The sequence below is a fragment of the Terrapene carolina genome, unplaced genomic scaffold (genome assembly GCF_002925995.2).
Source record: "Terrapene carolina triunguis isolate 2854851 unplaced genomic scaffold, T_m_triunguis-2.0 Scaffold62, whole genome shotgun sequence".
Lineage (NCBI taxonomy): Eukaryota > Metazoa > Chordata > Testudines > Emydidae > Terrapene > Terrapene triunguis.
In genome coordinates this window covers 9,678,226-9,696,678 of record NW_020664413.1, presented here as the reverse complement: position 1 = coordinate 9,696,678, position 18,453 = coordinate 9,678,226, and the positions used below count along the sequence as shown (strand labels likewise).

At 38.2% G+C, this 18,453-nt stretch overlaps 1 protein-coding gene across 1 annotated transcript in view; it reads left to right on the top strand.

The window, feature by feature from the left end:
- HACD2 (3-hydroxyacyl-CoA dehydratase 2) overlaps nucleotides 1–18,453 on the top strand; it is a 48,832-nt gene that overhangs the window by 25,425 nt on the left and 4,954 nt on the right. Inside the window, exons 4-6 of the mRNA XM_024215859.2 lie at nucleotides 7,606–7,694; nucleotides 15,468–15,589; nucleotides 17,119–17,297. Coding sequence (XP_024071627.1) covers nucleotides 7,606–7,694; nucleotides 15,468–15,589; nucleotides 17,119–17,297 — 390 coding nt within the window. The remainder of the gene's footprint in view (nucleotides 1–7,605; nucleotides 7,695–15,467; nucleotides 15,590–17,118; nucleotides 17,298–18,453) is intronic.

The following is an 18,453-nucleotide window of genomic DNA, read 5'->3' as shown; positions in this document are numbered from 1 at the left end:
TATTCTAATGTGTTTGAGCTTTCAGTCTCTTTAGTTCATGTTATTCCATAAGTCCCATAAACTTATTCGTCCACAATAAAATTTTTCAGCTCCCTGTGTAAGACACTGTTAGTGTAATGTCCCAAAATATTTTCAGTCAACACAATGGCATACTTCTTCTTTCACAAGCAGTGTTTCCACTAATAGTTCAACTATATCCTTGTCTATCTTTTTCCCTTTGACATCTGGAAGCCTTTTAGGGTATGTCTACATTGCAATTAAAAACCCACTGCTGGCCTGCGCCAGCTGACTCAGGCTTGCGGGGCTCAGGCTAAGGGCCTGTTTAATTGAGGTATAGACCTTCGGGCTTGGGCTGGAGCTGGCTCGAGGAACCTGCAGGGTGGGAGGTGAGCTGAAGAAGAGCTCTGTGTAAGCTCAAAAGCTTGTCTCTTTCACCTACAGAAGTTGGTCCAATAAAAGATATCCTTGGACCAACACAGCTACAACGACGCTGCATGTTATATATGAAAACGTTGATGGCACTCATTAACACCTTCCAACATAACACCCTTTATCTCATTTCTGCCCATCCTCCCAATAAATATTAACCCTGAATGATTTATCTCCCAGACAGAAAAATAATAATAATGGTGGGTTGAGAAGGAGGTAAAGATGGAGAATGGGGAGACCCTGACATGGGGGGAGGGGGGAAATGCAAACATAAACAGAGCCACTTGTATGTGGTGGAAGTGGGATGAGGGGGCACACAGCCCCTTGGATGAAGGAGAGGTGAGGGGGTATAGGGAGTCCTTGAAATAGAGGGGAATGAGAAGGTGGCACAAAGGGAGCTGGTGGGGGTGGATTGGAGGAATGCCAGGAGCCTGTGGTATGTTAATTGAACTCAGCCTACAGAAAATGTGTGAGGTTTGTTTGTAAGCAGAATGGATTTGATTTAAATCACTAGGCAGGAATACTTGTTTTAATCATGGATTTCTACATAAAGGTACATTCTTTTCAAATTAGTTTTACAGCTATATCAGAAAATGAATGATTGGTTATTTCATTTACCAAAGGTAATGGAAGCAGATACACCGCTACCTCAATATAACGCGACTCGATATAACACGAATTCGGATATAACGCGGTAAAGCAGCGCTCCGGGGGGGCGGGGCTGCGCACTCTGGCGGATCAAAGCAAGTTCGATATAACGCGGTTTCACCTATAACACGGTAAGATTTTTTGGCTCCTGAGGACAGCGTTATATCGAGGTAGAGGTGTATTTATGAAGTCATTGGGAGGTGAACTATCTCCAATTCAACAGGTTAATCATTAATATTTGGAGGATTTTCTTCCCATGCTGTATTAGGAGGAGAACATCACCAGACAGACATTTAAATTGTTTTATTTAACTACAACAACAACGTTATGTATTCTGGATTTTTTTCAACAGCAAAAATAATATTTTAACAAAACAAGCATATGAATTTTTAATTTAGTTTAAACATTCAAGTTTTTTAAAATCAGGTTTGTTAAAACTGTTTAAAATATAGTCAAATGAAATATTAAAAAAAAAAAATTAAATCGACTATGTCAGCCAGGTCAATATGAGAAACTTAAAATATTGGCTTCTGCAACTAACTCAGTTGTCTTCACCTTCACTTTCCTGTTTGTTCATAATCTGGAAAAGAAAAACAAGCTTTCTTGCTTTTTCAGGTCCCGAACGATTTCTCAATTTGGAATGAATTAGTCTAAAGGAAGAAAATATTCTTTCTACACTGGCAGAAGATGCTACTGCTGTTAAAAGTGAGATTATCACTTCAACAGTCTCTGAATCCAAGTACTTAAGTGACTTCCACCAGTTCACTGGTGTGACTTTCTTTAAAACATCATCAGCAAACATATATTTCTTGAATGGTTCACCCTCAGCTCTGAAGTTTATTATAGTTGGCATTATGGAGGGACGATTGCTGGATGTCCATGTCATAGCCAACTCCTTTTCTTCAGCAGCTAAGGTTTGACCCTCGTACCGAGAATATTTGCAATTGAAGCTAGTGCTTGTCCCATTCTTTTTTTAATGCTTGTAATTTAACTCTGTCATTGAATATTTCTCTTTTTAAGATCTCACTCAGTTCCTTCCACATTTCAACAGCGTCAGCAATAAAACAGCTATTTCCCTGCATTTTGTTCAAGGCTACAGAAATAGGCTTCAGGGTACTCAGCATGTGTTCAACATTTCTCTTAAGCCCAATGTTGAGAACTTTGGCTGTGACGGTGCCATCTATTTTTTCACGATTTTGTTCACAAACTTTCATCAGATTAGGCCAGTTCTTGATATAGTGTTCAAAACAGTCCACTACTGAGTTCAGTCGCACGTCTTGTGGGAGAGTTAGCTTGGTTCCTCACACCTTTTTCAGAGCAGCTGCTGCAAAGTGGTTGTTACGGAAGTATTTTGCAGTTTCAACAACATTAGCCTTTATTTTTGGAACACTGAAGTCTTTGGCTAGAAGGTGCATCAAATGAGCACTGCAACCATATGTTATTAGCTTGGGACTCTCTTCAGAATAATTCCTTCTCATCTTGGAGACATTTGCAGCATTGTCTGTGACCAAGCTGCGTACTAAACATTTGAATTTTTTTCACAGTTTGTTTATAGCTTTTACTGCTACTTCTTGTAAGTATTCTGCTGTGTGTGCATTTCCTGATGTATCAATTGTTTCTGTAGGAAGACATTCCCTTCTTCTGTTGTCACACAAGCACATACAACAGGATCATTGTGGACATTGCTCTACCCATCAAGACTCAGGTTAACAATTTCCCCCTCTAGACCTTTTGCACACTGCTCAAGTTCTCTTTTATACACTTTATCCAGCAATTCGCCTGCAACATCTGCTCTGTTGGGTGAACTGTATCCTGGTCTTAATGACTGAACCATGTTAATGACGTGTGGGTTCTCAATCCTACAGAAAGGAGAGTTTATTGCATAAACAAACCGGGAAATTTTTTCATCAATTACCTCTTTTTGTAATCTGCTGGTTCTTATCACAAACTTATCTATGGTTGTTTCTGGATGATGGAGATTTTTTTTTTCTTTTTGCTACAGGTGAGATATACTGTGGCTATGTGACATACGTGATGTGACTGAAACACTATCATTGGTAGATAACTCTGAAACTACAGAAAATGATGGTGATCTTGAAGGTGGATAGTCTTCAGAATCCTATATGTTGAGGATGGATTCTCCTAAACAAAATAAGTCAATGCAGTTATTTAATTATTATTACCATACTGCTCATTTATTATTACTCATTGCATTCACTGACACTCAGTACTACTTTAAAGGTGAAATTGTAAATGGAAGACCTGCCTATTTCAGCTATTTATTTTTTATCACAACTGCATCTAAAATGATAGTACCATAGAGTAACAACTATATATATATATTTTTTTGCTCAAACATAAGAATTCAAGAATAGTCCAGAAGGAAGACAGACAGTCCTTAAGAAAGAAGTATGAAGTAAAAAAGTTTACCAACCTGAAGATCCTGCATGTTCAGACATGTTCCTTTCATCATCTTCAACACAGCTTCCTCCTGAGAAGGAACACTTCTCATCATGTTTCATTTGGGCAACCAGGCCTCGCATTTCTTTGTTGCACTGTTTGCATTTTGTACACATGCCTGTCTTACCCACAGATAGAGGAACTTCATTAAAATATTCCCAAACTGGGTCTCTTTTACAGCCTGCTGCCATTATAGCTTTTCCCTTCTAATGAGAGAATGGCATGGTAGATCTCAAATCAACGAAGGCTACACTCAGAAAGACCTCAAGACTTCTGGAATATGCTGCTCAAACAGTTTCACTCTTGTTTCTACTGCCTGGCCCTCCATTCTCACATTTATCTCCAGACTTCTTCTCCTTGTCCAGATCTATTCCACCCCCAACAATCTTCTATTCATTGAACTTTTTGAAACTTTGCACTTTTAGAGAGAGGTAAGGGAGTCACTCTGTGTACACAAATTTGCAGAGGGACAGTAGGGTTGAGGTCTGTTAGTTCTCACCTTTATATATTATTTATTTATTTAAAAATATGTTTGCTGTTAACCAACATGTTATCTCTGGAGATACAAAGGTATTTGAGAACTGCAAAACTAAGCATCTCTGATGGTATCTTCTAGACTGAGCACTGAGTCCCATTGGGTAGCTAGAAAGATTAACCTAAATAATCTATACAGAAGCCCCTGGAACCATATAAGATTGGGTCCCTAATCCATGAACTATTGGCACTCATTTACAAAACTTTTCTTAACCATTACATGAATATGTTGTCTCATACTATAGAATTAGAATTTATAATCCCGATTCCGTGATGAGACATTATATGTCAGATATATCTTAATTATAACTATCTTTAGATAAAATGCTTTTTGAGGGGGAAAAAAAACCATCAAAAAAATCCGATTTAAATAAAAAAACAATTTTTAATTTTTTTTTATTTTTAAATCATTGATTTTTATCCACCCTGTTTGTAAGGTATTCTATAACTCTGGTGATAGGCATCCTGGAATGGATACGTTAGAATAGAGGGTAAAGTTGTGTCGGTCATGAGCCTTCATAGGCAATGTCTCTATACTACCACTTAGATCGGCAAAACTTGTGTCGCTGAGGGGTATGAAAAAACCACCCCTGAGCAATACAAGTTTTGCCTGCATAAGTGCCGGTGAGGACAGCACTATGTCAGCGGGAGACGCTCTCCTGCCAACATAGCTATGGCTGCTCATTGAGAGGGTTTTATTATGTCAACAGGAGAGTTCGGCATAGAGCGGCTACGTGAGCAATTTTACAGCGGCACAGCTGTAGTGATGCAGCTGCAAGTTTGCTAGTGTAGACATGGTTTTAGTGTTGGTTAGCGGACAGATGGAGACAAGCTTAGTTACACAACAATCATAATTATCAGGTCAGTTAGGTCTCCCATTTGGGTTTAGACTCTTGCTTTTCACTGTGACTGAGTGCTTGTTTCACTACATTGTTAGCTCGAGCTATAATTCTATTTCTGTCCACACACAAAAATCTCTAGCTCAAGTTAGTGGTGCTTTAAACTCAAGCTAGATGACCTGTGAGTAATGAAGTGGGGATGCTAATCCAGCATCTCTGTGAATTTAATACAGTAGAACCTCAATTTTTACAAACACCAGTCTTATGAATGATCTGTTATAGGAATCATATTTCCCAATTGTGGGAGAGGGAGACACATAACAAAAGTGAAGTCTGAAGAACAAGTCAACATCCCTTTGCATTCTGATACCTTCAGTGCATTGGGAATCACTTTGCAGTCATTTGAAGGACAAAAAGAAAGTGATGCAGTGCATCAGACTGCAATTTATGCGCTGTTCCTACTGTAACTAAGATGTTTCATTTTGAAAAACTCAATCCCTAATTCGTTCATAAAATAGGGGTTTTATTGTAAAAAAAAGTCAGTTGAGTGTTTTGTGATGTGATCACTCACTTGAGCTAGGCTGGTGGAGTAAGTGAACCATACTAACTCAACCTAACTGTTGCAGTGAAGATAGCTTCTGGGACAGTGTTTCATTTAGCTCAGAAAAGTGGCTAATCCCAAATAGTTGCTACATAGCTCTTTCTGGCAACCTGATCCGAACCTAATAGGACCCCACTACAAGTGTCAGGTTTGGGTTAGAAAACAACCAGACCCTCTTGGAATTGGGTTGGGTGACCACTGATGACTTTCTCCGGCATATGGGGTCGGTGCAGTGGTATCTATTTGCCTCACTTCTGTCAACCGCCACGTCTGTGTGCTGCAGTGAGTGTGCCAACAAGTCACAGCGCCTCTCACGCCACAGTGTGCACACAGTGCAGCGGGGGCAGCAGGAGCAGGCACACAGACACTGGGACATTCCATTGCTGGCACTCACTAAACCCCATGGGCAGGAGTGAGCAGCAGTGGCACTAACTCAGGTTCAGGGGAAAGGGTCAAGTTGGGTTTGAAAATGACCCTCGTTGGGTCAGGTCGGATGGGCTCGGATCCAGTTTGGGTCCAAGTCAGGCCTAGTAGTCCTGTGAACAACAGCTAGGTAAAAGAGAGAGTCTGTCACATTTGGTATATGTCCTTGTGGTAGAGCACTCACTCTGTGTGGCACTGCAGCACCTTTGCCTCAGTCTGCCCAAGGGAGTCTTCAGCACACTTTGGTGATGGATATGGGTTAGCTGTCTGGCTAAGTCACTGAGAATTCAAACCCTTCTAAAATAATGGCCTCCCCAAGTCAAAGTCCAACATAAACACAAACTAAAGGAATTTTCAACCCTGCTTGACTCAGCTTTCAGCCCTTTTCTTTCAGGCTTTAGTTGCTTGCCTTAATGGCCCCAACAGGTCCTGGTAACAAATCAGACTAACAGTTTGTGTCACGCCTCCCCTCCCCTCAAGGAGACTCTGGCAGACAAGTCTTCAGATGGCTCTTGGCCCACCCATGTTTCTTACAGGACATGGTAACTGCTAGTCTCTTTTTCTTCCCAGTCAGTCCCAAACTGAGCTGGTTCTCTCCTTTTAACTGCTCCCTGACTGCTCTTGCAGGTGAGGTGGGCTGAGCTGATTGAGCCCACCGCAGCTTGTTAAACCTTCCTGGACCGAATGGGATTTGTATAACCCATCATACTCCTAAACGACTAGGCAGACTATAGGGTTTTTTTCAGCCCTTTTTCTGCATCTTTTGAGCTACACAGGAGTTCTATCGTACTGCATTTCAGAAATCTACCCACCATTAATACATGGATAACATTGAAAAGTGCCATGCCTCAGTTATTTTCCTTACCTTAGATTGGGTGCCTTGGTTCTTTCCATCACTTCTACTACTTCGTAATGCCTGAATTAGCTCTTTTGAGGTCTGTACTGCCTGTCTGATGAAAAATCTAATTCTTGTGAAATTAATTTTTTTTTGTCAGTTCCTTCTGAACCCTTCCACATCCTTGCCTCTCGTTTCTTTTTCTCGTTCCCACGCAGTCTATTCATCTCCCAAGCACTGCTGGTGCTAGATGTTTGCAGTAATTTGTGTTCAGTTAACGTAAGAACAGCCATACTGGGTCAGACCAGTTGTCCATCTAATCTAGCGTCCTGTCTTCCAACAGTGGCTCTCCTGCCGGCAAAATAAAACCATCCCCAACGAGCGGCAGTAGCGCATCTCCTGCCAACAAAGTGCTGTCCACACCGGTGCTTTTCATCAGTAAAACTTTTGTTGGTCAAGGGTATGTTTTTTTTCACACCCCTGACTGACAAAAGTTTTATCGACAAAAGTGCAGTGTACACATAGCCTTACTCACCCAGTTTTCTCCTTGGGTATTAAGGTCTGTGCCATACTCTTTGCAACAAGACTGATTATTTCTTATTTGTATTAGGATAGTGTCTAAAGTCCCAATCAAAGCATCCCGTTAGTACAAACACATTATAGGACACAGTCCCTGCCCTGAAAATTTTGCAGTCTAAACTAAAGTTCATGCTTCTGTGTTTTAAAAGTTCAGCTTTACTGGAGTTTTGCTAAATAACATTGTGCTTTAGTAAATCTGTCTCTTTCTCCAAAATAGTAAAACTGAGTATATTTATCAGTCCTAAAATATTTTTCAGGCATTGTTCCCTCTTCTGTTGTCCTGACTGCTTTCCAAGTGATGTCAAGGGTTTTCCTGACATGGGCGGTAACACACAGTGTAAAAGAGGTAAGTTTAAGCTACAGGAGAGAGAATGAAAGGTAATGAGAAGGTGCTACAAAGAAGCCAGTGTCAGTCACTTTTCTTTAATTTAAATATGTTCTTCTCTGCCTCCCCACATCTGAATGGTTTATATGAGAGGTCTGTACACCACAAAAAATATATTTGACTACAGCTTACGTGGTATTTACATGTTACACGTTGGCATTTTCTTTGATCGCTTCTCTCTCTTCCCATGCTTAATTTAAGGGAATCTTACATTTTTGACAAAATAATTCCACTTGTATTCAGAATATTTGGGAAAATGAAATGATGGGAAAGACTTAATTTCTGGTATTTCACTTGTGGTGGCCCTCTATATAGAGGTGATAATCAGAATGAAATAACTTGCTTCTGTTCCAAATACTAGTGTATCTCATTGGTCATAAGTATCCCAATTCTGGCCCACCACCATGACCACCTCCTTGGACTTTAGGTTTTTTTGATAGCTGAATCTAAGCTCTTTCACTTCCAAAATTACCATTACACCACTGGTCTGGAGATTAAGGGGCGCTAGAAGGGGTGTAATATTAAGTTTTCTAGTTATCCAACGGTAGATTCTTCTGGCAAATTCCTGTAAATAGGTGGTGATTCTAGAAGAGCCAGTGAGGGATTGTCACTATGTCTTCAATTGAGATTCCCCTTTTAAATTTGTAATTTCCATTAACTAAACTTACTATCCTAAACCCAAAATCCCACTTTTTCAGTATATCATTTTGAATTGGGCAATGCCAAACCATTGTTACCTGAATCTTGCTACTATATCATATCCCTTTCTACTGTGTGTCTGATCCTGCTTTCATTAAAGGTAATAGTAAAATTACTTTTGAGTTGGAATAGGATTAAGAATTGTAGGTGTCTTTGCATTAAGCTTACAATATTTTCCTGAACAGTATTTCTAATATTCTGTTCTTTGTACTGAGAATGGAATATTTTTCAGATAATTTGTTACATTTAAGAGAATATTCCCTTTATCACAATTAGTGTATATTGCAGTAGGTCTCGAAGCGTGCTATGAGCTGTCCAAATGTATGTACAAACAAGTGGAGGAAAAGAATATGATATACAAGCAAGAGGATCAAGGTAGTGATTAGCACATATTTTACTGGAGCCATGAATTTGCAGGTTTTCTAATACCGTGAAATAATCCTTTCCACTAGTTCATTTGATAAGCAAAAGAGTATTTAAACATTTTTCTTAATAAAATCCAAAACACCTATGTGAAAACATCTGCTTTTCCTCTGACAGATGTATCTTCAGTATGCAAGTATAGTAATGTTCTAGTCCCTGTTGATTCCAGCAAAAAAATAGTACCAGAGATGGCTGCCAGATTTCAAACAAGCAAAATGGGATTCTGAGACTTTAATTAGGAGCAAAGAATTTAGTTGGGGATTGGTCCTGCTTTGAGCAGGGGGTTGGATTAGATGACCTCCTGAGGTCCCTTCCAACCCTTATATTCTATGATTCTATGAAAGAATTAATGTTTATATTTAGATATATCTTAAGATACATCTACACACCACAAGTGAAAATATTATTGTTAGTTCTATAGTGCCATTGGGATTCATGGTGCCTTGTAAACAAGAACAGTAATATAGAAATTATCCACATTAGAAATTTTCTTCATTATCTTGGCACTAAAATATTAAGGATTAGATTGCCTAGACTACTTTTTTAATATCCCCAAAGGTAGGGTGAGGATGGCGAAGATTCATATTGGATGCTAGCTTTAAGCATGGTAGTTAAACTACCCTGAGACAGTGACTAAAAGAAAGTGGTAGCAGGTCAGGTGAGAAGATGATCTATGGACACCAGATCCCAGGTAGACATGGTGCTGTAATGTCTGGTATTTACAGTGTCATGAGTGTTCTGCTTTTTCTAAAGGGCTGTCTGCACAAGTGATCTCCTTGATGAAGTCCAGGATTAAATTTACGCACCTTTATGGATTTTGTAAGACATAATATGTATATGCATGATGAGGTTTTTTTTAAATAAACTTCAATTTTGCTGTTTAACTTCTTGAGTTAGAAGCATTTAATATCCTGCTTTCCAGAGTGCTTGCAGATACGATAGATTTTTGAAAGAAGAAACATAAGTACCACATTCTTCCTCTGTACATTGACCATCTAGAAACTTACTCTGATATGATCTGAAGCATGAATCTTGCTGTTAACATGTTTGTGCTTCTCATGATTTTGTTGGGTTTGGTGCTATCATGTTTATAGATATATTAACTTATAGCTGCATGATAGACTTCTGTTAAGCTTTGTGTGATGATGTATGGTGGGGGGAGGGGAGAGATTACCTTATTTTCTTTGGGTCAGCTAGGACTGGCAGTCGTTAGCCTTATAGAGAAAGTCCAGCATGTGGTGCAATATCTGCTGTCCAGCAGTTATTTATGAAGTGTCATTACATCCTGAGTTGAGTCTGCTTGGCCTCTGTGATTTGGTATGTGCCAGTATTGTGGTTCCAAGGAAAAAAGGGAAAGAGAGTGGTTAGAGCAAAACATGGGTCAAAAAAAAGGGTAAGGGTAATAATGGGGAGCCTTCCAGTTCCATGTCATATATTTGAATCTATTTAGAGCAGTAGTGACTGAACGACGCTATCATGTGATGCCTTGTTGGTTGCCCGTATGAAATGCAACTTGATGATTTTTCTCCAGTTCCAGTGGAAAGGTGTTCATATCAGTATTGGCACCCTTATTAGCACTCTCATCAGAAAGGTCAGGAATTGATGACACGAAGACCAATGTATATTTTATTTTTAGAGATGGTCTTTCCAAAACAGGATAGAATTCTATCGGATCCTTGCAATCTCCGTCTGTTTTATACAATATCTTGGGTGGGTAAATGGAAGATGTCAGATTCTGAGTTTGTGAACTTGACATCTTTCACCAGCAATCAAGTATACTAAAAATTACTTGAAAAGAAAGACTGCCAATTGAATAGGTTAATATCCTAGTTTTATTAGGATATTATTATTATTATTGGGACTGCAAGAGCTTTTATCAGGGCAGATAAAATAAGAAAAAGCCCACACTAAAAAGATCAAAACTTTCAACGACAAAATGCTGTAGGCCTGTAGACCATTATTTACACTGATGTAATAATACTTGCACTGACATAAAACTGGAGTAACAGAAACACTGGAGCAACTCATGTATCAGGCCCTGTATATCTATTTGGAACCCCACATTTTCTTTGTGAAGATAATAAAACAGGATTGGAAGGAGTTGTACTTACCCTTATACTTAACATTTGTATAATATATATGGAGATACACCTATCTCATAGAGCTGGAAGGGACCCCGAAAGGTCATCTAGTCCAGCCCCTGCCTTCACTAGCAGGACCAAGTACTGATTTTGCCCCAGATCCCTAAGTGCCCCCCTCAAGGGTTGAACTCATAACCCTGGGTTTAGCAGGCCAATGTGCAAACCACTGAGCTTTCCCTCCTTTCTAAACACCCACCCATTTTCAATCCTCTATCACTTCCCAAATATTCACATTGTAGGCTGAAATTTTTCAGAAAAGCTTTCTGACCAAAGATTATTCTTGTTTTTAAACTTTGAGCAAAACAATTCAGCCATTTTGAGTATGAGAAAACATCTTTACACATCATAAAAATCAAAAAGCATGAAGAACTCCCTTTTTTTCTTCGCCCCCAACCTTAGGATATCTTTCATGCGTATGCATGAGGGAAAATGATTAAGGTTGGATAAATGACTTTATTTTGTCATATTTCCTGGATTCTGAACATTAACTTTACATCCCAGCATAGTCTTTTTTTTGTTTTTGTTTTGACTAATATAAAGATTGTCTCCTATTCGTAATTGTGAGGATAAGCTAAAATAAATCCAAGACCTTCATTGGTAATAAATCAATTTGAAATCGCTTTTGACAGCAATTTATATCTGTGGTCTGAACAGCTTAGTTAAGAAGCTTGTTAAATCATCAGTCATATTAAGAGCATGAAATATACTTTGAACAAATATCTAGGACTGCGTTCCAAGGCCTACAGGGAGAAACAAGTATTTTAAAAATTAAAAAGAGGAGTTTTAATGAGTGCAAATGACTTTTGAGGACGGCAATAGACTGATGGCTTTGTAAAGTCTTGCTGTCCCTTTTTTGGCTCTCCTGGGTTATTTCCTTGTAAGGAAAGGAGAGGGGATGATACTTTTGCTGAATTAACCGTAGCTATATCTAATCGAATAAGACACTCTGGAGATATTGTTTAGTAAATCAAGCCCTTGAGGTTTGGTAATGTGCCTCTTGGACAAATTCAAACCTCTAATTCAGTTAAAGTGTCCAAAAACACAGAACGAGGAGTTCTAGCCATGATAAATAGATTTCCAGTGTGTCTGTCAGTAAGTAACTGGTACCTACTTCTTTGTGGTGATATAAAGAACTTAGCCAAAAATAATGAAGAAAATGAATACTCAATCTATGACTTTGCTGCAAAGAAAAGACTTGGTTGAGAACAGTTTTAAAACAGTTCAGGCATGCCTCCTGCTGAACTGGCTTCTAGCATTGACCAACAGGTGTGGAGGCCAGTTTGAACACAGTTCTAAGACATCATCCACATTGGTTGGTTAAATGGCCATAGCAATGATTGGTAGAGCAGTGTTTCATGTTTTCATATACAGCTTTCTTGATGTAGATCGGGAATGAGAGGACTATGACTTCAGAAATCAATGGCAACAGAAAAGTTATACCATAGAATTAGATCAGAGCTATCTAGGTTCTTTTTCCCCACTTATGTCAGTATTTTTCGTCACTCACTCCAAGTACCAGTTTCTTGGCACCCTTTCCCCTTACTCCCACCATTTGATGCTCCTCAAGTGATAATTTATTTCCCACATCCACAGTAATCCACTCCTCCTCCTTGATTTAAGGGACAGAGATCAGAACAGCATGTGAATCTTAACTTCATCCATTTCCCAACACAAAATAAATTGGCAGACTTGAACTCACCCAATGCTGCTCCTGATTTGACCAGAAGGGGCAGCTATTGAATGCTTTGAAACTGCCTATCCCTGGAAATAGTACCACCTGTGCAATGCTCCTAATTCTCTCCAGCTTGAGGAGTAAGCTTTGCTATTGATATTTGTGAAGCAGTAGCACCCAAAGCTCCCAAAGAGGATTTAGGACTCCATTTTGCTGGGTGCTGTAGAAATATGTAGGAAAACCTGGTTCCTGCCATGAAGAGAGCGCGCGCGCGAGCACACACACACATATATGTTATTAATGGGATTGGTATACAACATACAAGCAAATGATCAGAGTTTCATACTGCAGAGTGAGGTAGGAGTAGTCTGAAATACTATTACAAGCAACATGATCATGAATAATAGCAAAAAATGTTTTCTGGGGTTGCTGTTTTTTCTTATGTAATGCCATCTGTTTTTGCAGTCTGAGTGTAATAAAATAGCATCTTTGTGTGTGTTGTCCCATGAGCTTTTGACAAGCAAACATATGATCAGCCCTATTTACGAGCAAACATTTCCCCTATGCCCATATATTTTCTTGTTCCTCTTTTTGGTTGTGTACTTTACCCAGGGTGAATTGTGTGTGTGTGTGTACCACCCACACCTACTGACTTCCTTTTCCTCTTTTAAGAGTTGGAGAAAAAAGGAAAATATGCAAGTACCAGTTGGTGAGCTGTTTTGCTTTTGTTCTACAGTCCAGTGAAATTGGGCTCACGGTGTTCACTAATAGCAGAGAAAATTCATGACATTTTTCTCCTGGAAGAAAACTGTACATAAAAATGTTTGCTGAAATAAGCTATGTATTAGAGCTTGCCTCCATTTGTAATGCAGTTTTGTGGCCACATAAGCTGCCCCATTATTGCTGTTCCTTTTTGAAGTTGTGCTTCCAAATCTAAGCTTTCTTTTAAAAAAAAATCTTATTGTTGTGAAAATAAATTTCAGACTGTGAATTGAGTGAAACTGATGCAGTGATGTCTTCCTGAAACAGTATGTCTTAGAAGAGCAAAATGGCCTATTCTTCTTGTGTATTTTAATGTATTTACAGTGAAACCTAATGATGCTTTACATATCAATGTTAACTATTTCACTGTTCCTAGTTTTAGCAGAAATTACACTGGATGTAGTAGCAGAAATTGGGACAAGGTGCAGTGAGGCAGATAGTTGTCAAGTTTACTGAGGTAGTTAATGAATCCTCCCACACACACACGCAGACACACAAAGGTTAGGGGCGGGAGGGAAAAGGAGATGTATCTTTTTTGCAGTGCCAAAAGTTTCAGCTTCCTCATTAATGCACAAAACTCAAATAGAACCCCATGCCTCCCTCGGTGCCAAAAGCTCTGTCTTCTCAGGTGAAGCTTTCAACCTCCAGGTTCCCGCTTGACAACCTCAGTGATGCAGTTAATGCTTTTTAATACACTATGTGCATCATGCTGAAAACTAAATATTTAGGGCAGTGTAAATCTATTTATAAGGCTCCCATCAGCATAGTATCTGAACACCTCACAGTTTTTAATGTATTTATCTTCACAACACACATGTAAGTTAGGGAAGTATTATTGTCCCCATTGTACAGATGGGGAACTGAGGCACGGAGAGGCTAAGTGATTTGCCCAGTCAATGGACCATCCTCTCTCTCCTAACTAAACCTAATAGCCCCTCCCCCCGAGGTTGGGGAGGCAATAAGGAATGGGTACAAGCCTGGGGATTCAGGCAGTGGAAAATTATTCCATGGGGCTTTTGCACATCATTTAGGCCAGTGGTTCCCAAACTGGGGTTCGCAAAATGTTACAGGGGGTTCTCGGGAAAAAATTCCCTAATGGCGGACAGAGCTTTCCCTAGGGACCCCAGGCAGCACGGGGCCAGCAGCCTAGAGCCCTTGGATTTCCAAGAGCTAAGCAGATCAAAGCAAACAGATCTATCACATTGAGGAGATTTAAACTTCAAGACTCCTTATAAGAATTGGAAAAGGAGATGGATATTTTTTGCTGTTTTTAAAATTAAATAGGCAGCTAGTATTGTTTTTAAAATAATTCTGAAGAACAAGTTTAAGCTTCGTTGTAACGTGCGTTGTTTGCCTGGACTGCTCAAGACCTGAATGCCTGTGTAGGAGGAACTCTTTGAGTTGGCTTCTTAAATACCTTCATGCCGTTTCACATCTGATACTCCTTGATGAAACATAGGAGCCTTGTCTTATAACAGGCTTATTCAAAGTGATACAAGCTATGAAAGTGAGATCTTGGAAGAGTGTTCCCATTTTCATAATGTAATAAAAATACTGTAATGATAAACAATAATTAATAATAGTGTGTAATAAGCATGTCATTAAAAACAAATTTTATATTTCCAAGATCATTGCTTTTATAATTTATACTCAGGTAAAGGAGACAATCCCTGGAAATATTCATTTTTAGGAGGGGGGTCGCGAGACTTGACATTTTAGTGAAAGGGGTTCACAGGTTGTTAAAGTTTGGGAACCACTGATTTAGGCCTAGTGTGTTGCATACTTTTAAATTACATTTTCCATTTTTCTTCAGAATTTTTCACTATTGGGAGAATATTTAGAATTAACAAGGAAAACTATTACTAAAACACCATGTTGATCTTCAAGTGAATCTTTGGAACTCACTTTCTTAAATGAAACAATAAAACAAGGTGCAAGGGTGGATTATTTTGAGAACTATTTCTTGTCATGTGAGTAGTTAACAATTTATAATTTCTGAAGTTGTTGTACTGTATATTTTCTTCCTCTCTTTAATAGGTACAGAATGAAGATAGTGTCCTCTTATTTGTTGTTGCCTGGACGATCACTGAAATTATCCGTTACTCCTTTTATACATTTAGCCTATTAAACCACCTCCCTTACCTCATCAAATGGGCCAGGTAAGTTGCATAAAAGGAAGGTTGCCCTTTGCAGATATTTTACTGACTTGACAGGAAAGTTTATATAACCACACAGAAAATTAGTCTAGTAAGCATGGAAAATAATTGTCATACACAACATAATTGATTATTAGCTGACAGTAGCCACCTCATAGCCACAAATGGATATGTCTCCGTGTCCAGCTCTTGCTCCCCTCAGGCAATTTGTGTGCTTAAAATCTGTTAAATAGAAGTTGACATTAATGATCTTTAATGTCTCCCAATTGGAGACTTCATATCCAAAGTGATTATGAAAGAAATAAAAATTCTTGTTATAAACTTAGTTTGGTTTTTTTTTTGTGACCAATGATATAAATATCAAATACTATATTTGCTTTTTTCCAGAATCAGTCTATAGTGAATTAATGTACTAACTTTCAACACTAGCTCAGAAAAGTAATGAGAGTTGTAATCCAATAGATCAGACTGATTACTTTGCAGTGACAATCAAATTTGGACTTTTTTTTGGTCGCTCAGCAGTTCATCGTGAATATGAATACCAATTTTAAGATTCCAGCTAAATGGGAGCATGGAAATTTAAGGACACCATCAACTCAACATCTAGCAATAAAAAAAATATATTTTGAGGTACTATGCTTGCTTCTGAGTCCTGCCAATTATATAGTTTTAAAGTAATTTTCTTTTTGTATGTCTCTTTCACACAGTAGTGAGGAAAGAACATAAAGAAATGTCAGTCACCCTGTTACAAGTTTCTCTGTTATCCTTTAATAAACTAATTTTGGTAGTTGAACATCAGAGATATAATAAATGTGTCAAATTTCTTTATCGTACAACAGGCTCCTATGCTACAAGTATCTCTATTTTAAAGGAACATGACAATTTAAAAATCACACTTCTGTCTGAAAATGTTCATTTACTATTGTTATAAGTTACTCCCTGTTATAAGATGACTGTAACTGAAAGAGAGGGAAGAAAAAATTTACAGCACTCTGTGTATAGTCAGTTTTACTGTTTCCCAGTTTTAGACAGTTTCCTTTGCTTGTACAGATCTTTTATATAGCAATAAGGCAAAATGTCTTTTTAAAAGGCAAATGTGATGGAAAATCCTCAAGTTGGCAGTGGCTCAGGGACAGGTGTTGTACCTGAAACTACTTTTAACTCTTTATAGACAAGATTTCAAGCAGATATGGACTCTTCAGCAAGTTAACTATCAATAGCAGGTGGTTCAGAAATGTGAATTACAATTTTACAGGGTTATATTCAAATATAATTTGCAGCTTATTAAAGACACTTCTGCATTCAGTGAAATTTGATTGTTGGTCTGAACATTTTACCTTGGAGATAGCAACGTCATCTTACTGTCCTCTAATCAAATACCAATTGATACTGAAATAACAAGGCAAATATTAAATTTGTTTGTGGTTATTGAAAAGTGGAGTAACCATAACATAATTTAACAAATAATTTCACTTATAAGAGTTTGGGACTGATTTTTTTTTTTATGCCTTTCCCTAAATGTTTTGTTCTAGGTACACACTGTTCATAGTACTGTATCCAATGGGAGTCTCAGGCGAATTACTCACAATATATGCTGCTTTGCCCTTCGTCAGACAGGCTGGCTTGTATTCCATTAGCTTACCTAACAAATACAATTTTTCCTTTGATTACTATACATTCCTGATCCTGGTTATGATCTCTTATATTCCAAGTAAGTACACCATTATGTTAGGGTTTTGTGTGAAAACAGTATATGTAAAGCTAACTGAGAAACCGAGTGATTAAACTGTATGCATAGCTAGCTGGCTTTGCAGGTAGCAACATACTTTTCTGAACGTTTCTTAAAGAAAAGAGATCAGACAAAAGTAGAACTACAGCAGTCAGCATTTGCCAATGTTTACCACATAGTGGTAATGGAGAAACTAGGATTTTTTATCTATACTTGAAATATAAAATAATTGTAGTATCTTTTGGCAAATGTTGACTTTTTAAATTATTTTTCTCTCTGCCACTCTTTCATTTACGGGACTTGGTTGTTCTGAACACAGAGTTAGTCTATAGTTTATAAACAAATTTATTTATTTATTTTTGGGTTATCTCTTCATGACTTTTCCAGTAGTTAAGTAGATGAGTGGCAGATTTGCTATCCTCACAAAAACTGCAGAGCAGTGCACTTTTTTGCTCAAACAAAAATGGTCTTTGTGGGGAACACTGTTTTTGTACTCATCAGGGATGCTTCTTTGCCTCTCCCCTTCAAGATAAGAGAGCTAATCTGACTCATAATTTAGAAAGATATAATGTAGCTCTTGTTTTTCTTTGATCTGTGGTGTTTTAAAGTAAGACCTGTAACCAATACAGTTATGCCATTATGAGTCTAAAATTCAAAAGAATGTAATGATAATGCTATTGGTGTCTATTTAGCTATTTCTACAGCTGTTTTTTCTCTGAACTTTTTATTATCTATGTAGCCTTCTAGTCTATGCAGAATGATGCATCGTATCCTAAGTAAGATTTAAACTTGAGCAGTGTTGAATCTACAATCAGCGCTTATAATCTTCTAAGTAAGGCTTCTTATGAATCTTGATGTCACAAAAGTCATAAACTTTTCCATCCGCTATGAAAACTGCATTTCATTCATTTGTGTCCGAGAATAATATATTTGATGTAGCTCCAAAGATGCAGAGTAACTTTGGATTTATTTACATAAAAAGAAGGAAAGTCTCACTCTTTCACTTCAATGCATCCACTGGAATAGTTGGATTGTAGTTGGTGGAACCAAGCGGGGTGGTGGAAACTGAGCCTTCAAAACAATTTATCTAGTTCTCACCCTTAAAACAGCTCAGTTTTGGGGCAGCACTTGCCCCTTC